The sequence below is a fragment of the Paramacrobiotus metropolitanus genome, unplaced genomic scaffold (genome assembly GCF_019649055.1).
Source record: "Paramacrobiotus metropolitanus isolate TYO unplaced genomic scaffold, Prichtersi_v1.0 Parri_scaffold0000001, whole genome shotgun sequence".
Lineage (NCBI taxonomy): Eukaryota > Metazoa > Tardigrada > Eutardigrada > Parachela > Macrobiotidae > Paramacrobiotus > Paramacrobiotus metropolitanus.
In genome coordinates, this window is record NW_026570221.1 from 1,075,232 (window position 1) to 1,087,849 (window position 12,618).

A 12,618-nucleotide genomic window follows, 5' to 3' on the forward strand; every position below is an offset into this window, starting at 1 on the left:
TAAATGGATTTATGATGCATACAAAAACATGTTATGTGACTGTCCACTCGATTGGAAAAATAGCCGCGAACGTTTTCATGTACGCTACTGTGCTCTGCAGCGAGGCCAAAAATCTTGCGCTATGGAAATGCAGAAGGATGTTCAAGCAATAGCGACCGTATATTGTACACCGGCAATAGTTATGCATATTTCTAACCAAAAACGTGAAAAAGAGGAATTATTTATAAACAAAATTTATACACAGCATGGTTATCAGAACACTTCAAAATAATTGGTACAATTTTTAAAGACATTTACGGTCAAAGAACAAAATACAGAAGTCCCAAGATCAGCTCATGTAATACTGCGTCTGGTAAGTTTACAATACGCTCGCACCAGCATGTATCAAACCATGTTTACGTTTACACCGACTCGCCGAGGCTCTTGCTCAGATCTGTACGAAGTATAATACGGTACGTGTACAAAATTGCATAATTTTGAAGTTTACGGCCAGAAACTACCAACTGAATGATAAAACAGCAACTTAGACATGCAGATGATCTCCATTTTTATTGAGGATTATAATTATATACTTTGCTTAACACCTGAGAAACAGCAGCAACAAGTCAACAACCAACAACCTATGCTCGGGTATTAAAATTATTAACAGCTTTTAAATTGTGCAGTTTTCGCAGATACATCTTCCATTCTCCTACTGCGTTCGCCGTCCTGAAATAAAGGTAACAAAAACAGTAAGAACGCAATCAAAAATAGTGCGTATACTGTACACGCTTTATGCAGTAAAGTTGTATATATATTGATTTTCCGTGGTAAGCCGCTGCGTGAAGTTGGTGATTTTTTTTGCAACGACATTTAAGCTGCATCTACCCTGCGCAACATTAGGTATCTGAATTCCAGGCGGAATCGTAATAATGCACAGATCCTGACCACACTACGGTAAATGAATGAACTTACTGGAAATCAACGATGCCAAACCGGCATTTCTTGCAGTCATTTCCTCCTCAAACGCCTTCACATTTTCCATGGTCTTTAATAAGGTATAGATGTTCCCTTGGTGTACCGGTGAATCGGCTTCAAAAAACTCCAGTACATCAGCACAAAGCCCAACGCCACCAGTCCTGGTACACACTGTGACCACGCCCCGCCCGAACACGTCACACTGTACGCTGCATATGATCACATCCGCTGTCCAGGATGTCACAGTGTCGACGCAGTCCGCGCCACCAATAAACACATGCTTCAGATCCGCTCGAGACTCTCCAAAATTCTTTCCTACAATCTTCACTGTTGTGACGGTGTTGATGGGGATTCGCTTAGGCTGAATGCCGTAAACGAGCGGCGTGGTCGTTGACAAGTACGGTCGTGTTGACTGTAGTCGCGCGTAACAAAGACACGATGTCGATGTTCTGTTCAAAATCGGATAACAGATTGGAAAGACTTTTCCAGTCCGCTGATCTTTCTTCCGTCAAGAGGTTCGTAAACGACAGTCGCATTCGCAGCGCATCGAATCTTGATTTGTAAATCAGGAGCGATTTAACCCAGGAATTGTTAGGACCGAAGAATATGTCTGTGAGTAAGGTGAGGTAGGAAGAATGAACTCCCGGCTGTCCACCACATCTTCGTCCTCTTCATTGCGGAAGCGCAGACACGAATGCAGACTGAATCGTTTATACTCAGCGTACAACACCGAACCGACCCGCATGCGCTTGGCCAATGGCAGTTCGCGCCACTGCTGTACGTTGTCCAGGAAATCACTGGAATGTTATGGTCCAAACGTCGACTTTTTCTCCAGTCCGCTGATCTTTCTTCCGTCAAGAGGTTCGTAAACGACAGTCGCATTCGCAGCGCATCGAATCTTGTTTGTAAATCAGGAGCGATTTTAACCCGCAAGGAATTGTTAAGGACCGAAGAATATTTCTGTGAGTAAGGTGAAGTAGGAAGGATAAACTCCCGGCTGTCCATCACATCTTCGTCCTCTTCATTGCGGAAGCGCAGACACGAATGCAGATGAATCGTTTATTCCAGGCAGAACAAACCGAACACCCGCGCTTGGCCAATGGCAGTTCGCGCCACTGCTGTCAAAATCCACTTCTGCATCGTGCAGTTGTGGACGGTCCATCGTCATCGGCTGTTCACTTTGAAGTGCAGTTGCGTGACCCTTGCATTGAATAATAGCTCACACTGCTTTTCGCTATTAATCACCGTTACATCCGCCAGTTTGTCTGATGCGATGGTTGGTTTGAAGACAAAGGAAAATAAGGTTTTCCGGTCGCGATGAGGTGAATAAGGAATCTCCTCAAACGGCACTTCGTGGGAACCCAAAATTCCCAGCTCCATGTCCTTAATCTGGATGAATAATGGGCTGTGCTCTGGCATGGTGAATTTGCTGTGGAAATATTGAATGGAATTAGAGCACTTCCCAAATACATGTGTACCGTTCATTAAGTTCACTGCTTATTCAATTAATTTGCACGCTTTTAAGTACAGTACAATTAATAAATCTTACAGTACATAAGTAACAAAATAAAAGATGGTGGATAGCTAACAAGTTAATTACCACCGTAGCAGAATGTAGATTAAATTCCTTGGACTTACAAAGTCCAGGACTGATTGTAGACAGCATTTCCCGTTTCAGTAGAGCGTTCTAGGGTTCTCACAACCTGGTCGCCGATCGAAAAGATCACAATCGTACTGGAGCCATAATTTCCTGAACATTAAATAAACATAATTATCACGATAAATATGAATAAATAATTAGAATAAGGCAGTAAAAAAAAGCTATCAGGTGTCACAGCGTTTATCACGCAGTTAGTTCCGCAAATATAAAGTTTAAAACCAATAAAATAAAATGTAAGAAGAGTATAATCTCTTACCGCCTTTCCTTTTGCGGTACAATGGGAGATTGCGAGCATCAAGAACTAAAAAATACAATGGCCTTGCATATTTGGGGTCCGAAGTTGATCACGAAGCTCAGGAATAAAAACATTCTGGTTTTGAATTCTTGAAGGAATGTTTGAACATACCTACTGGAAACTTTCACTTCGCTTGGATGATATCCGGGCGCAGTGGAGGAGTTGCCCATAATGCTGTATTCCGCTGTCGCCACCTTTTGCTGAGACGTCTACTGCGCCAGGTAACAAAAAATTTAGCTCTTGGTTACATTCGATTGTGCTTTCATACCGTGGCGTGACCAAGAAGATCAGCGCGTCATGTTTTTAAATGATTTACACAAACAGAAAAATTTCCGATTATAGCGATGCTGTGGCCACTGCGCAGAGGTACATCATAATGCCCAGATTTGGCGCTTTTTCGTGATCAGAGTTTTTGGTTGTGTTCAGTGCACTGAAGTCATAATGACATAAAATTTTGCAAAATCGTGAGAATGTATCTCGTACATATAACACATAGTTATGCCAGTACGGTACCTATACCTTATACTCTTTCTTGTACATATGTACGGCTAAAATTGACGCGAATAAATCACGTAGCGCTGGACGGGAATCTTTACTGATTGCGTAAAAAGTGTTAAATGACTTGCTGTAAATTCCCATACCAAAATTAAATCGACCACCGAGCGCGCACGTATATTTTACAAGTTAAGCAAAAACAACAAATAATTAAATACAGTATAGAAATTTACTGTTCTCAATCGAATTAGCGCGGATGCTGTACTGGATAAAACCAGTTCTGCTTGTACTGTAAGTAATTTTAATTTCTATGTCGCTACGCATATGAACCAAAGACAAAACATTCAGCGAACTTAAACACGCGGAGCAAACAATTCTGCACGAAATCATTTTTTGGGACGGATATCGGCCTTCTTAGCAACAGAATCTATGTACCACTTCTTGCTGTTTGGTTCCAGACAGTGGCGTTTCTCACAAAACTGTGCAAATTCTTAAACCACGCTTCAGCATCTTCGTAGCTCAACAAGTAGCTCATATCCACCTTCTGGTCCTCCATTTGATAGATAATCAAAAGTGAGCCATCAATACTCCAATTATCTGTTAAACAAATATGGAATGCGTCACCTTAATCTTATAATAAGCATTTCATCTTAATTGTAATCGTGTTCATACCGAGATAATGAATTCATGTGTAATGGTGAAACAGCCAAAAGGAGATATCTGCACCAGATCGGTAGTAACTCTTTCCAGAAAATCCTGACATTCGAAATAGACATCGTCCACGGCGAATACATCTTTAATCAAAACGCGTTTTTCCAGTTGAGAAGTGACCTGTTTTGCCTAGATTAAAAGCCCGCGTTGCTAATAATGACAGTAGCCATATGTATAATGAATCTATATACAGTAGCTGCATGTTAAACTAATACCGGTAAAGGTCACCAAGAACTAGCCACCTTGCTGAAATATGGAAGATTTTCCAAAATGCGCTGTAGATCAATGTTAATATTTATATAAATCACAACTAAGCGATTGTTGCAATAGCTAACGAATGTGTTTAATTTTGTTTTTACAGTGTAGGTATTTACTCAAAAAGTTTTCATTACGTTTAACGATCTTTTTCTTGAGCTCGTCAAACACAGTACTTGCGGTGTTGCTTTACTATGTTTGCCAGCATTGCTTATATTATACGAGTGTCAAGTATTGTATCGATTCCAGCGCAACATAAACACACGTCAAGGTTTTGTTTACTCACCTGCGCCGTCAGCCATATACAAACATAGAACCGCATCCCGGCGTTTACCAAACCACTTAACGCGATGACCAGCAGTGCCGGTGTTGCGCCTTGATTGGCTATATCGGCAGCAACCCGCATTTCCTTTTCTTCGTGCGTCAATGTCTGGGGATTGTCGTCGCGTTGCAGTACAATGGAGCACAACGTCAGTCCACCGGTAATGTCCCTCATTAACCAGATAATATTCAAAAAGAAAACAAACAATTCACGCGGTCCGTAAGATCCTGTAACTGCCAGTGTTCCTTGCTTAGACAGCGAATACGCGCGGCAATTAATGCGTTCTTTGTATTGGTAGCAAAAACCAGTCGTACACTTTCGGTTATATCCCTGTAGCGATTTATTACAGCCAGAAGAATAACAACAAATAAACCTTGCGATAAAAGCTCTCCTCCCGCGACAATTAAAATTCCTGCTAAATAAATTAAGTTCCCGCCCAACATATTTGAACGGATAAAACCAAAATGCGTCTGTCGCCAATAACCGTATTCAACCGTACGAGGAAAATACATGTAGAATCGCTGAACGTTCAACGGTATAAGTAGACACAATGCCACTATCAGTGCTACCATAACCAACGTAATCCAAACATTTAAAAACCGGCACCATTTTGTCAAATACGGCGTCAATACCCCGCTTTTATCACATACATTTTTTAGCAAGTGCAGCACATCCGGTATACGCCGCGATACATACAGCATGATGACAATGGTGACGAAGCCGTTGGCGATAAAAAGAAAGCGCCCCAAAAAAGACACAATTTTTAAAAATTCCAGACGGGAAAGGGATGCGGCGTTGGCGGCACGGAAAAATGCAAAATCATAAATCAGGAAGAAAATCATATAGAGCATGATGACGATGGACCAGCACAGCCAGATCCCGCGATGGGCGAATCCAGCCAGTGGACGCTGGTCATCGTACGGATTGACGCCGAAGATGCGCATGATCGTCAGATAACGGTGGCATAATCGGGTGAAAGAAAAATCACCGTGAGATTTGTTACGGTCTGTTTGCCAGTCCATAACTCAATGATGAGTACTGGTACAAATCAATCAAATGTTTTTGGGCACTGGGCAGCTGGTGGCTTATAACGGCTTGCGGATTGCTCATAAGAACATCCAGGAAAGTATGTCTGGTTCAACCTCACTATGCATAGAAAGTCACATTAAAATATTATTTTTGCATGATCTACGTCTTAATCAGCAACTGCACACGAAGAAAACTGGATTATTTCCAAATTTGAACTACATGTATAATATGTATATTTCTATGTACCACAGCGGTATTTCCAAATGTAGGAGGAATTTTAATGCAAAGACAACACAGTGAAAGTGTAGCGTTCTCATCTGCAAGTGGTGAATTTTCCGAACCGTTTCTTCAGATTACAGAAGTATCGATACAACTAAACCTCCACCATAATGAATTATACTACTGTATTGATTATCGATTCGTTCTACTCGGTAGCACTTCTTTGACTGAACCTGGGAGGCTGTACGCAATATCGGTGACTGTACAAGTAATAACTCAACATTTTATAGAATTTGACTATTCCGTCTTAATTAATACGCAAAATACACGAAGTACTGTATATACAGTACAAGTACTTGCTATTGTCCATCAGTTCGTACTCCCAGATTTTAATTAGAGCCAAATACATATATTATTCAAATCCAAAAAAATCACCCAGTAGCGCCAACGTGGCACAATTTAAGAAACTAATAAGAAACAACCCGACGAAAAAAGCGGGCGTAGGAAAAACCAAAAACCAGGGAAATGCTCGTGAAGCGCCGTGCGGTATGTGCCAGGTACAAAAAACAGAAAAACAGACAAAATTCATACCATATGGTTTCGAGTAAATGTTCGACGCCAATAGAATTATTCTTTCTTATTATGATTTCCTGCAGCAACCGCGTCTTCATCGTGGGCCAACTGGACACTGTGCACCATGGAGCGCAGACGATCCAAACGCTTCACGTTGCTGCCGAAATCCGAAAACGGCAGCCAGAATAACGCCTAAAATTCACCAAAAAAAGCCAATGAAATTTCCAACTGAATATTTGTTTGACACGGCAAAAACGAAAGCAGGAAAAAAACTAAACGCAAAACTTTTCACATTATTTGCTAAATTTTAATAAAAGATTTAACAATCACTTTTCCTAGCCGCGAATACAGCTGCTGAAGAATTACAATATCAGCCCATTTTTCAATTTATTTTCTATTTTAGAATTTTGCTTTTTTTATTTAATTTTTATGATTTAGCTGTCGTTTCGTATGCAAGTAGCCAACCACTTACCGCGCTGGTTAGAACGCCAATATATGGAGGCAGAATCAGTGGCGCCGCACCGGTGGAAGAAGAGCCAGCACGAACAACAGCCCCGCCCATATCCGGTCCTATTTCCGTCTTGATGTCCACGATATCCAGCCACTTGTTCTTACTGAAGCAATGCGCCACGACTTCCAGTTTTTTGTTATCAGCCTAAGACAAACAAAAATGTCGATGCCAAATGGAGGCAGTTATCGTTACAATAATGCATATAACAACATCAGAAATAAGCAAGAGGGGCACTGATAAGGTATCGTAAATTCCTAACAGCACACACCTTGATGACTTCAAATTTGTCGCCGCTAACGTTGTCCTTCGCGTGCTCCAGCTTTTTAAGTGCGCTCACAATTTCTCCATGCACTTCCTCCGCTGATTTATTGCTAACCCATCTGCAAAGAAAATACCCATCAATGCTAATTACCGATGGAATCCAATTTGCATTTACAATAAATGTTTCAGTACATACTGTTCTATCTGTACACGCACAGGGCGGTGAAAATGCATAATTAATTACGAATTCATAGAAATACGTTAAATCAGGCGTGCCTGTTACTGCACCAAAAATTTAAATTCAATGATTTCGCTACCATTAATAAACTAAAAATAAACTTTCACGCCTTAGCTTTTAGCATGGTTATTTTAAAGCAAGTATTAAAAAGCCTTCACGATTTATGATTCAAATTCCAACCCAAATGGAAAAATCTGGTAAATTTTTCACCGATACTTTTTTAACGCTAAAAATTCGGGAAAACCTTGAAAATCTTTCAGAGTGAATCCGAGCGATTAAATCCATCAGTGAAGTTTTTTTCGTTATTTAATTTTTTAATGAAGTTTTTAACTATTCACGAATTTATTGGAAATGATTTAATAACTTCTCTCTTACTTCTGTTTGGCCGAATGGAAATCGCAAAAGCACGGAATCCAAGTAGCGGGCTTCCATTTGGCCTGCAGGTGAGCCTGTTTTTTCGCAAACAAACCACCCAGATCATATCCGAACAAGCGGCAGATTGGCACCATCAGGAGCAACGCAGCGACCAGGGCAACGATCGCCAGCGCGGTCAAAATCCCGCCAATGGGAATCGCGATCAGGTACGTCTGAATGCTGTGCCAAAATCCGCTTTTACCTAGAAATTCATTTTACTTATGATAAAAATGCCACAAACTCACAGCAAATTCTTACGGGAACGGTCATCTCATTGACAGAAAGTCACAACAGGATTTTGTGGTCAACCAGGAAGAAGCGAAAACGCGAACGAAAAAAACAAATTGAGTAATGCTGCTTCCCTGTTACGAACGTATTGGCACAAATTATAGCTACTACGATATCACTGGCTGCGCCGCATTTAAAACGTCCACTCGCTTCGCCACCATAATCACATCTTGCAGTTTAAACTTAAGACACAAAATTTTTATTATTTCAACAATTTTTTACTAGCTTACCTTTCTTCTCCTCGTGGGTGACGTAAGCCACAAATTCGTGCCATAATTCGATAATGTAAGCGACGAACGAATGGACGACAGTCATGTTGAAGGGATTCAGGAAATAAATAGTAATGGAGAAACTGCAATATACGAACTTCGGTAAGTTTAGTCACAAACGACTTCCAACTAGCAACGAAAAAGAACCACAAAGTGCAGTATTGCAGTCCGCAGCACAACTAGGTAGATACTGCTAATTGCTAAAGGACTTTTCCAAAGAAGCGAAATATGAGCCCAGTAGCCCGCAAGAATTCTCCCAATCAACAGAGCGAAGGATTGAGAGAATGGGAAAACCCCGCTTTTGATCAGCTTTCGCAGGACAAACGCATCTGCCGTTTCGCTACGAGGATGCACGCAGTCGAACCGACAGTAAATTTTTTCAGCGATACAAACCGACAACCGTGCACATAGTGCAAGCGACTGCCCACCATCCACGGATGGCTGTCACCTATACCACGCATACAGTGCAAACCATACCTTCCGTCCACGGGTAGCTGTTATGTGAAAAAATAATCTGCTTGTGTGCGTGGTTGTCGGTTGGTCTCGCTGAAAAAATTTACTGTCGGTTCGACTGCGCGCATCCTCGTACCTCATCCATTCCACAGTGCGCACAGCGCAGGCGTAGCCAGCCCAACTGACCGTACGCCATTGAACAAGCGCCAAGCAATGTAGCGAGGCGAGCATCTGCACGCCTATGTTAATGCAGCATATTGATAAAATTGCAATTTTTCCGTTACTATTCAAAATCATTTATTAATGTGCGCAGAAAATCAGCATAAAATTATTAACCGAAATACAGTACGTACACGCGAACAATAAGTGCGAATGCTGTGCCTCCTGTATTGGATACTGCTGTTACTTAATTTTAACAGTAGAAAGCACATTACAGTATAACTGATGAGTATGCACTATGCACCGTGCACTGAAGAATTACCGCCGTTACCATTTACGATTAATAAAAATTACGGTTTTGTTTGGGGCTTTCAAAACTCTCATAAACAAAGATAAAAAGTAGCTACAGCATCTCCCATTCAGTATTGCTGGCTTCTTTTTGACTTTTTCTCGGGAAAATATTGAAAGGAGAACTGAAACGACATCAGAACTACCCTGACAGTATTTATTACTAATAAAATTAAAACTTATTTCCGAAGTTCACAAAATGTACAGACTACAGAGTAGTCACTTCTGGCAACCAGCGCGAAGAATCCCAAACCCCCATACCAGAATTAAAACAAATACATTCTAAACTTATTTAAAACTCAAACAGTGCGTTGGAAAAATGCAGAACACGTAGAATTAATAATAAGACTTATAATCGGCTGCAAAGTCCGCCAGCAACAGATATCGTCTCTCCCGTCATATAAGCAGAATCGTCGGAAGCCAAAAATGCAGCTGCTCCAGCAATTTCATCCGGTTCCCCAAACCTGGAAAATTTATCCGTACCTTATATTCATCATTATATATTATTATTCACTTTCCATAATATTCTACAATTTGCACATCACGTAGGGATAATTTTGATTACTTCATTTTGAAAAAGCCGCAGTACCGTTAATATTTGTGGGGAAAATTGAATGATTTGCACTCTGAACATTTGCACGACGGCAGTTTTTTCTATTATATACGGTACTCCGTTCACGTAAAATGCAAAAAAAGTTCTAACGCATAACTCCACTCGGTAATTGGTCATTTTACAGCACGGTATGATGCATGTATCGCTCGAGACAACTAACGATCACCAATTTTGAATGAAAATCAGCACTACTAACCTGTGCAAAGGAATCATCTTCGTTGCCGCTTTCTGTGCTGGTCCTTCCTCTTTCCATAACTACACAGCGGTAAAAAGATCAGAAAATAAAACCGGCATAACAAATCCAAATTAAACCATACATAAGAACTGAATTTCGTTTTGATAATGCCAGGAGCCACGGCGTTGACGCGAATGTTCGATGAAGCCAGCTCGTTAGAAAGCGCTTTGCTCAATCCCAGCAAAGCGGTCTTGCTAATGCTGTAAGTACCAATTCCCTACACAAGAAAGATCAACTTAAAAAGCTAAAACAAATTTATAAAGCTCTAACAAATTTATAAAGCTCTGCGCATAATTTGGGAAACATGTACGACAATTCAAGAAAATTTTTGGACGAACCGGAAATGCATTATATCCAGCAACCGAAGAAATATAAATTATAGAGCCTCCTTTCCTAAAACCATAAAAAACCGCCGTCGATGAAAGAATCATTTTTATGCAATGCAAAATAATATTACCCTCTTTTCTCCATTTCTGGGACAACTAATTTCGTGAGCAAAAACGCTGCTTTAACGTTGGTATCAAATATCTGAAAAAAATAACGGAATAAAATTATACAGCGGCACCGATAGCAAACCCGATTAAGAAGAACACTTACTCTATCCCAAACTTCTTCCGTAGTCTGTAATTAAAATTCCAATTAGACAAATTAGTTCATACACAGTGGTAATTCATTGTATCAAATCGTAAACCATCTAGACTTACATCAATTATGGCTCCGACGGCTGGATTGACGGCCGCATTCGAGACGAAGACATCAATTCCGCCAAACTGTTTCACCGTCTACAAAATTATTTCCTTCATTAAACCGAAAAAGCACCCTACACCCAACTTCGCATAAAAAATCACGCAGCGATTCAATCACAAGAAAACATCAAAATAATAAAAATAACAATTAAGCACGCACTTGATATCACTAAAAATCGAACAAGGTTTTACTGATATAATAAATTAAGAGTCACTTAATTTTTTCTTAAGTCAATAGAAATAGCACGAAACTAAAAACGTACAAATAAAAAATAAAAGGAATTATAAAAAATTAATAGGGCGTATATTAATTACGAAAAATTTATTTTAAATTTTTAAACGTAAGTGGTTTAACTTTTGCGGTATGATGGTTCCAGCGATTACGAAATTTCGCATAAATAAAAATTAAAACAAAAAATTCTGCAAATACCTCTTCGACAAGATGATGACGGTCCTGTTCTTTGGCGACATGACAAACAGTGCCAGCCACTTTTATCCCTTCATCCTCCAAACTCTTTACGGTTTTCTCCACATTTTCCTTGCGACGGCTGCTCACCATCACTTTGGCTCCTTCCAGTCCCAATCTTCGAGCGATCGCAAGGCCTATGCTGCAACATTTACCAGTGGAAGTAAAGATTAAAGAACTCGTCAAAATGTAAGCACATCTGGTATCTCTTTTGGCGAACTAGTAGACGGTATCATACAACAACACCCTATGCGTTGCTATACTGATTTCAGTGGTGTAAAACAGATGCAACGACCACGAAAACAGTGACAGCTCTTCACAAACAAATCAAAATATCCATATTACTCGTCGTGTATTTCCGATCCTCAAATACGGTATTTCGACATACCCGTCTGTAGAAGCTGTCACTATTGCAACTTTTCCAGCAAGCCGAGAAGCCATCCTTGCTCCACAAAGTTTTTTTCCACAAAACTTCAGTCGTATTATCTATCACTCTTACCCGTTACGATTTGCAAAGCAAAAAACAGAAAACCTCGTTACGACGGCAGAACTCAGAAAAACTATAATAAATTACTGTAATAAAAATTATAAAATCATAAAAATGCATTGCATGAAATTTTCATTTTCATGATGAAAATTGGTAAGCAGAACAGCTGATTGATTGGCTAGTCGTTCGGCTCAAAATTTTAAGCGCTTGTCTGTGAATCGGACGATTCGGTTCGCGACGCCCGACCGCCCCGGCATCATCTCGGAATCGTGCCGCCGATTTCGTTTAACTGACCAGACTGATCATGACCACGGCGAAACCTTATTATTGTTTGTGGGAGATTGACATTTCCGCAAAAGATAAAAGTTGGTCATCTGGAACGATAGAAAGATGCATGGATTCAGTAACCAACTGTAAGGCCAAATTTTGATAGAAACATTCACGCCGCAGCTAGGAATTCATTGGTTTTTACAACATTGACCGTATCCGGCACTTTGGCGGTGATGCTCCTCATTGCTATGTAAATACTTTTTCATAATTTTTTTAAAAATTTTATTGTAGTGTCAAATTGATGTGAGTATGAAATCCGCATATCTCTGCAGCAAAGTGTAAAC

General features: G+C 40.3%; 4 protein-coding genes across 4 annotated transcripts; all 4 read right to left on the reverse strand.

The window, feature by feature from the left end:
* Nucleotides 1-2,121: 2,121 nt before the first annotated feature.
* LOC129591245 (uncharacterized) lies at nt 2,122-3,717 on the reverse strand. The gene is made up of 5 exons (XM_055486868.1): nt 3,432-3,717; nt 3,028-3,124; nt 2,874-2,918; nt 2,596-2,707; nt 2,122-2,386 (listed from the first exon to the last, which is right to left on the reverse strand). Exons 2-5 carry the CDS (start codon nt 3,080-3,082, stop codon nt 2,122-2,124), a joined length of 477 nt encoding a protein of 158 aa, XP_055342843.1. The 5' UTR covers nt 3,083-3,124; nt 3,432-3,717.
* A 95-nt stretch (nt 3,718-3,812) lies between these two features.
* LOC129581371 (uncharacterized) lies at nt 3,813-5,346 on the reverse strand. The gene is made up of 3 exons (XM_055472391.1): nt 4,660-5,346; nt 4,080-4,247; nt 3,813-4,004 (listed from the first exon to the last, which is right to left on the reverse strand). Exons 1-3 carry the CDS (start codon nt 4,867-4,869, stop codon nt 3,975-3,977), a joined length of 408 nt encoding a protein of 135 aa, XP_055328366.1. The 5' UTR covers nt 4,870-5,346; the 3' UTR covers nt 3,813-3,974.
* Nucleotides 5,347-6,322: 976 nt separating this feature from the next.
* LOC129602608 (uncharacterized) lies at nt 6,323-8,838 on the reverse strand. The gene is made up of 5 exons (XM_055501683.1): nt 8,459-8,838; nt 7,902-8,142; nt 7,296-7,407; nt 6,989-7,171; nt 6,323-6,708 (listed from the first exon to the last, which is right to left on the reverse strand). The coding sequence occupies exons 1-5, from the start codon at nt 8,541-8,543 to the stop codon at nt 6,571-6,573; spliced, it is 759 nt and encodes a 252-aa protein (XP_055357658.1). The 5' UTR covers nt 8,544-8,838; the 3' UTR covers nt 6,323-6,570.
* Nucleotides 8,839-9,600: 762 nt separating this feature from the next.
* Nucleotides 9,601-12,121, reverse strand: LOC129587554 (dehydrogenase/reductase SDR family member 4-like). Its single transcript, XM_055481390.1, has 9 exons — nt 11,906-12,121; nt 11,482-11,659; nt 11,010-11,087; nt 10,903-10,926; nt 10,763-10,833; nt 10,644-10,698; nt 10,388-10,522; nt 10,267-10,325; nt 9,601-9,921 (listed from the first exon to the last, which is right to left on the reverse strand). Exons 1-9 carry the CDS (start codon nt 11,956-11,958, stop codon nt 9,807-9,809), a joined length of 768 nt encoding a protein of 255 aa, XP_055337365.1. The 5' UTR covers nt 11,959-12,121; the 3' UTR covers nt 9,601-9,806.
* Between the last annotated feature and the right edge of the window lie 497 nt (nt 12,122-12,618).

What these genes read in the sequence shown, in the direction of transcription:
- LOC129581371 (XM_055472391.1), bottom strand. Translation starts at nt 4,869, where the DNA reads ATGAGGGACATTACCGGTGGACTGACGTTGTGCTCCATTGTACTGCAA. An exon ending in GTATATGGCTGACGGCGCAG is followed by an intron (nt 4,248 to 4,659) that starts GTGAGTAAACAA and finishes CTTTTAATCTAG; the next exon opens with GCAAAACAGGTCACTTCTCA. An exon ending in CACATGAATTCATTATCTCG is followed by an intron (nt 4,005 to 4,079) that starts GTATGAACACGA and finishes TTTGTTTAACAG; the next exon opens with ATAATTGGAGTATTGATGGC.
- LOC129587554 (XM_055481390.1), bottom strand. Translation starts at nt 11,958, where the DNA reads ATGGCTTCTCGGCTTGCTGGAAAAGTTGCAATAGTGACAGCTTCTACA. An exon ending in CGGAAGAAGTTTGGGATAGA is followed by an intron (nt 10,834 to 10,902) that starts GTAAGTGTTCTT and finishes TATTTTTTTCAG; the next exon opens with ATATTTGATACCAACGTTAA. An exon ending in AAGATGATTCCTTTGCACAG is followed by an intron (nt 9,922 to 10,266) that starts GTTAGTAGTGCT and finishes TAAATTTTCCAG; the next exon opens with GTTTGGGGAACCGGATGAAA.
- LOC129602608 (XM_055501683.1), bottom strand. Translation starts at nt 8,543, where the DNA reads ATGACTGTCGTCCATTCGTTCGTCGCTTACATTATCGAATTATGGCAC. An exon ending in CACCCACGAGGAGAAGAAAG is followed by an intron (nt 8,143 to 8,458) that starts GTAAGCTAGTAA and finishes ATGAATTTCTAG; the next exon opens with GTAAAAGCGGATTTTGGCAC. An exon ending in TTGGCGTTCTAACCAGCGCG is followed by an intron (nt 6,709 to 6,988) that starts GTAAGTGGTTGG and finishes GGTGAATTTTAG; the next exon opens with GCGTTATTCTGGCTGCCGTT.
- LOC129591245 (XM_055486868.1), bottom strand. Translation starts at nt 3,082, where the DNA reads ATGGGCAACTCCTCCACTGCGCCCGGATATCATCCAAGCGAAGTGAAA. An exon ending in AAGCGAAGTGAAAGTTTCCA is followed by an intron (nt 2,919 to 3,027) that starts GTAGGTATGTTC and finishes TGTATTTTTTAG; the next exon opens with TTCTTGATGCTCGCAATCTC. An exon ending in GTACCGCAAAAGGAAAGGCG is followed by an intron (nt 2,708 to 2,873) that starts GTAAGAGATTAT and finishes TTTAATGTTCAG; the next exon opens with GAAATTATGGCTCCAGTACG.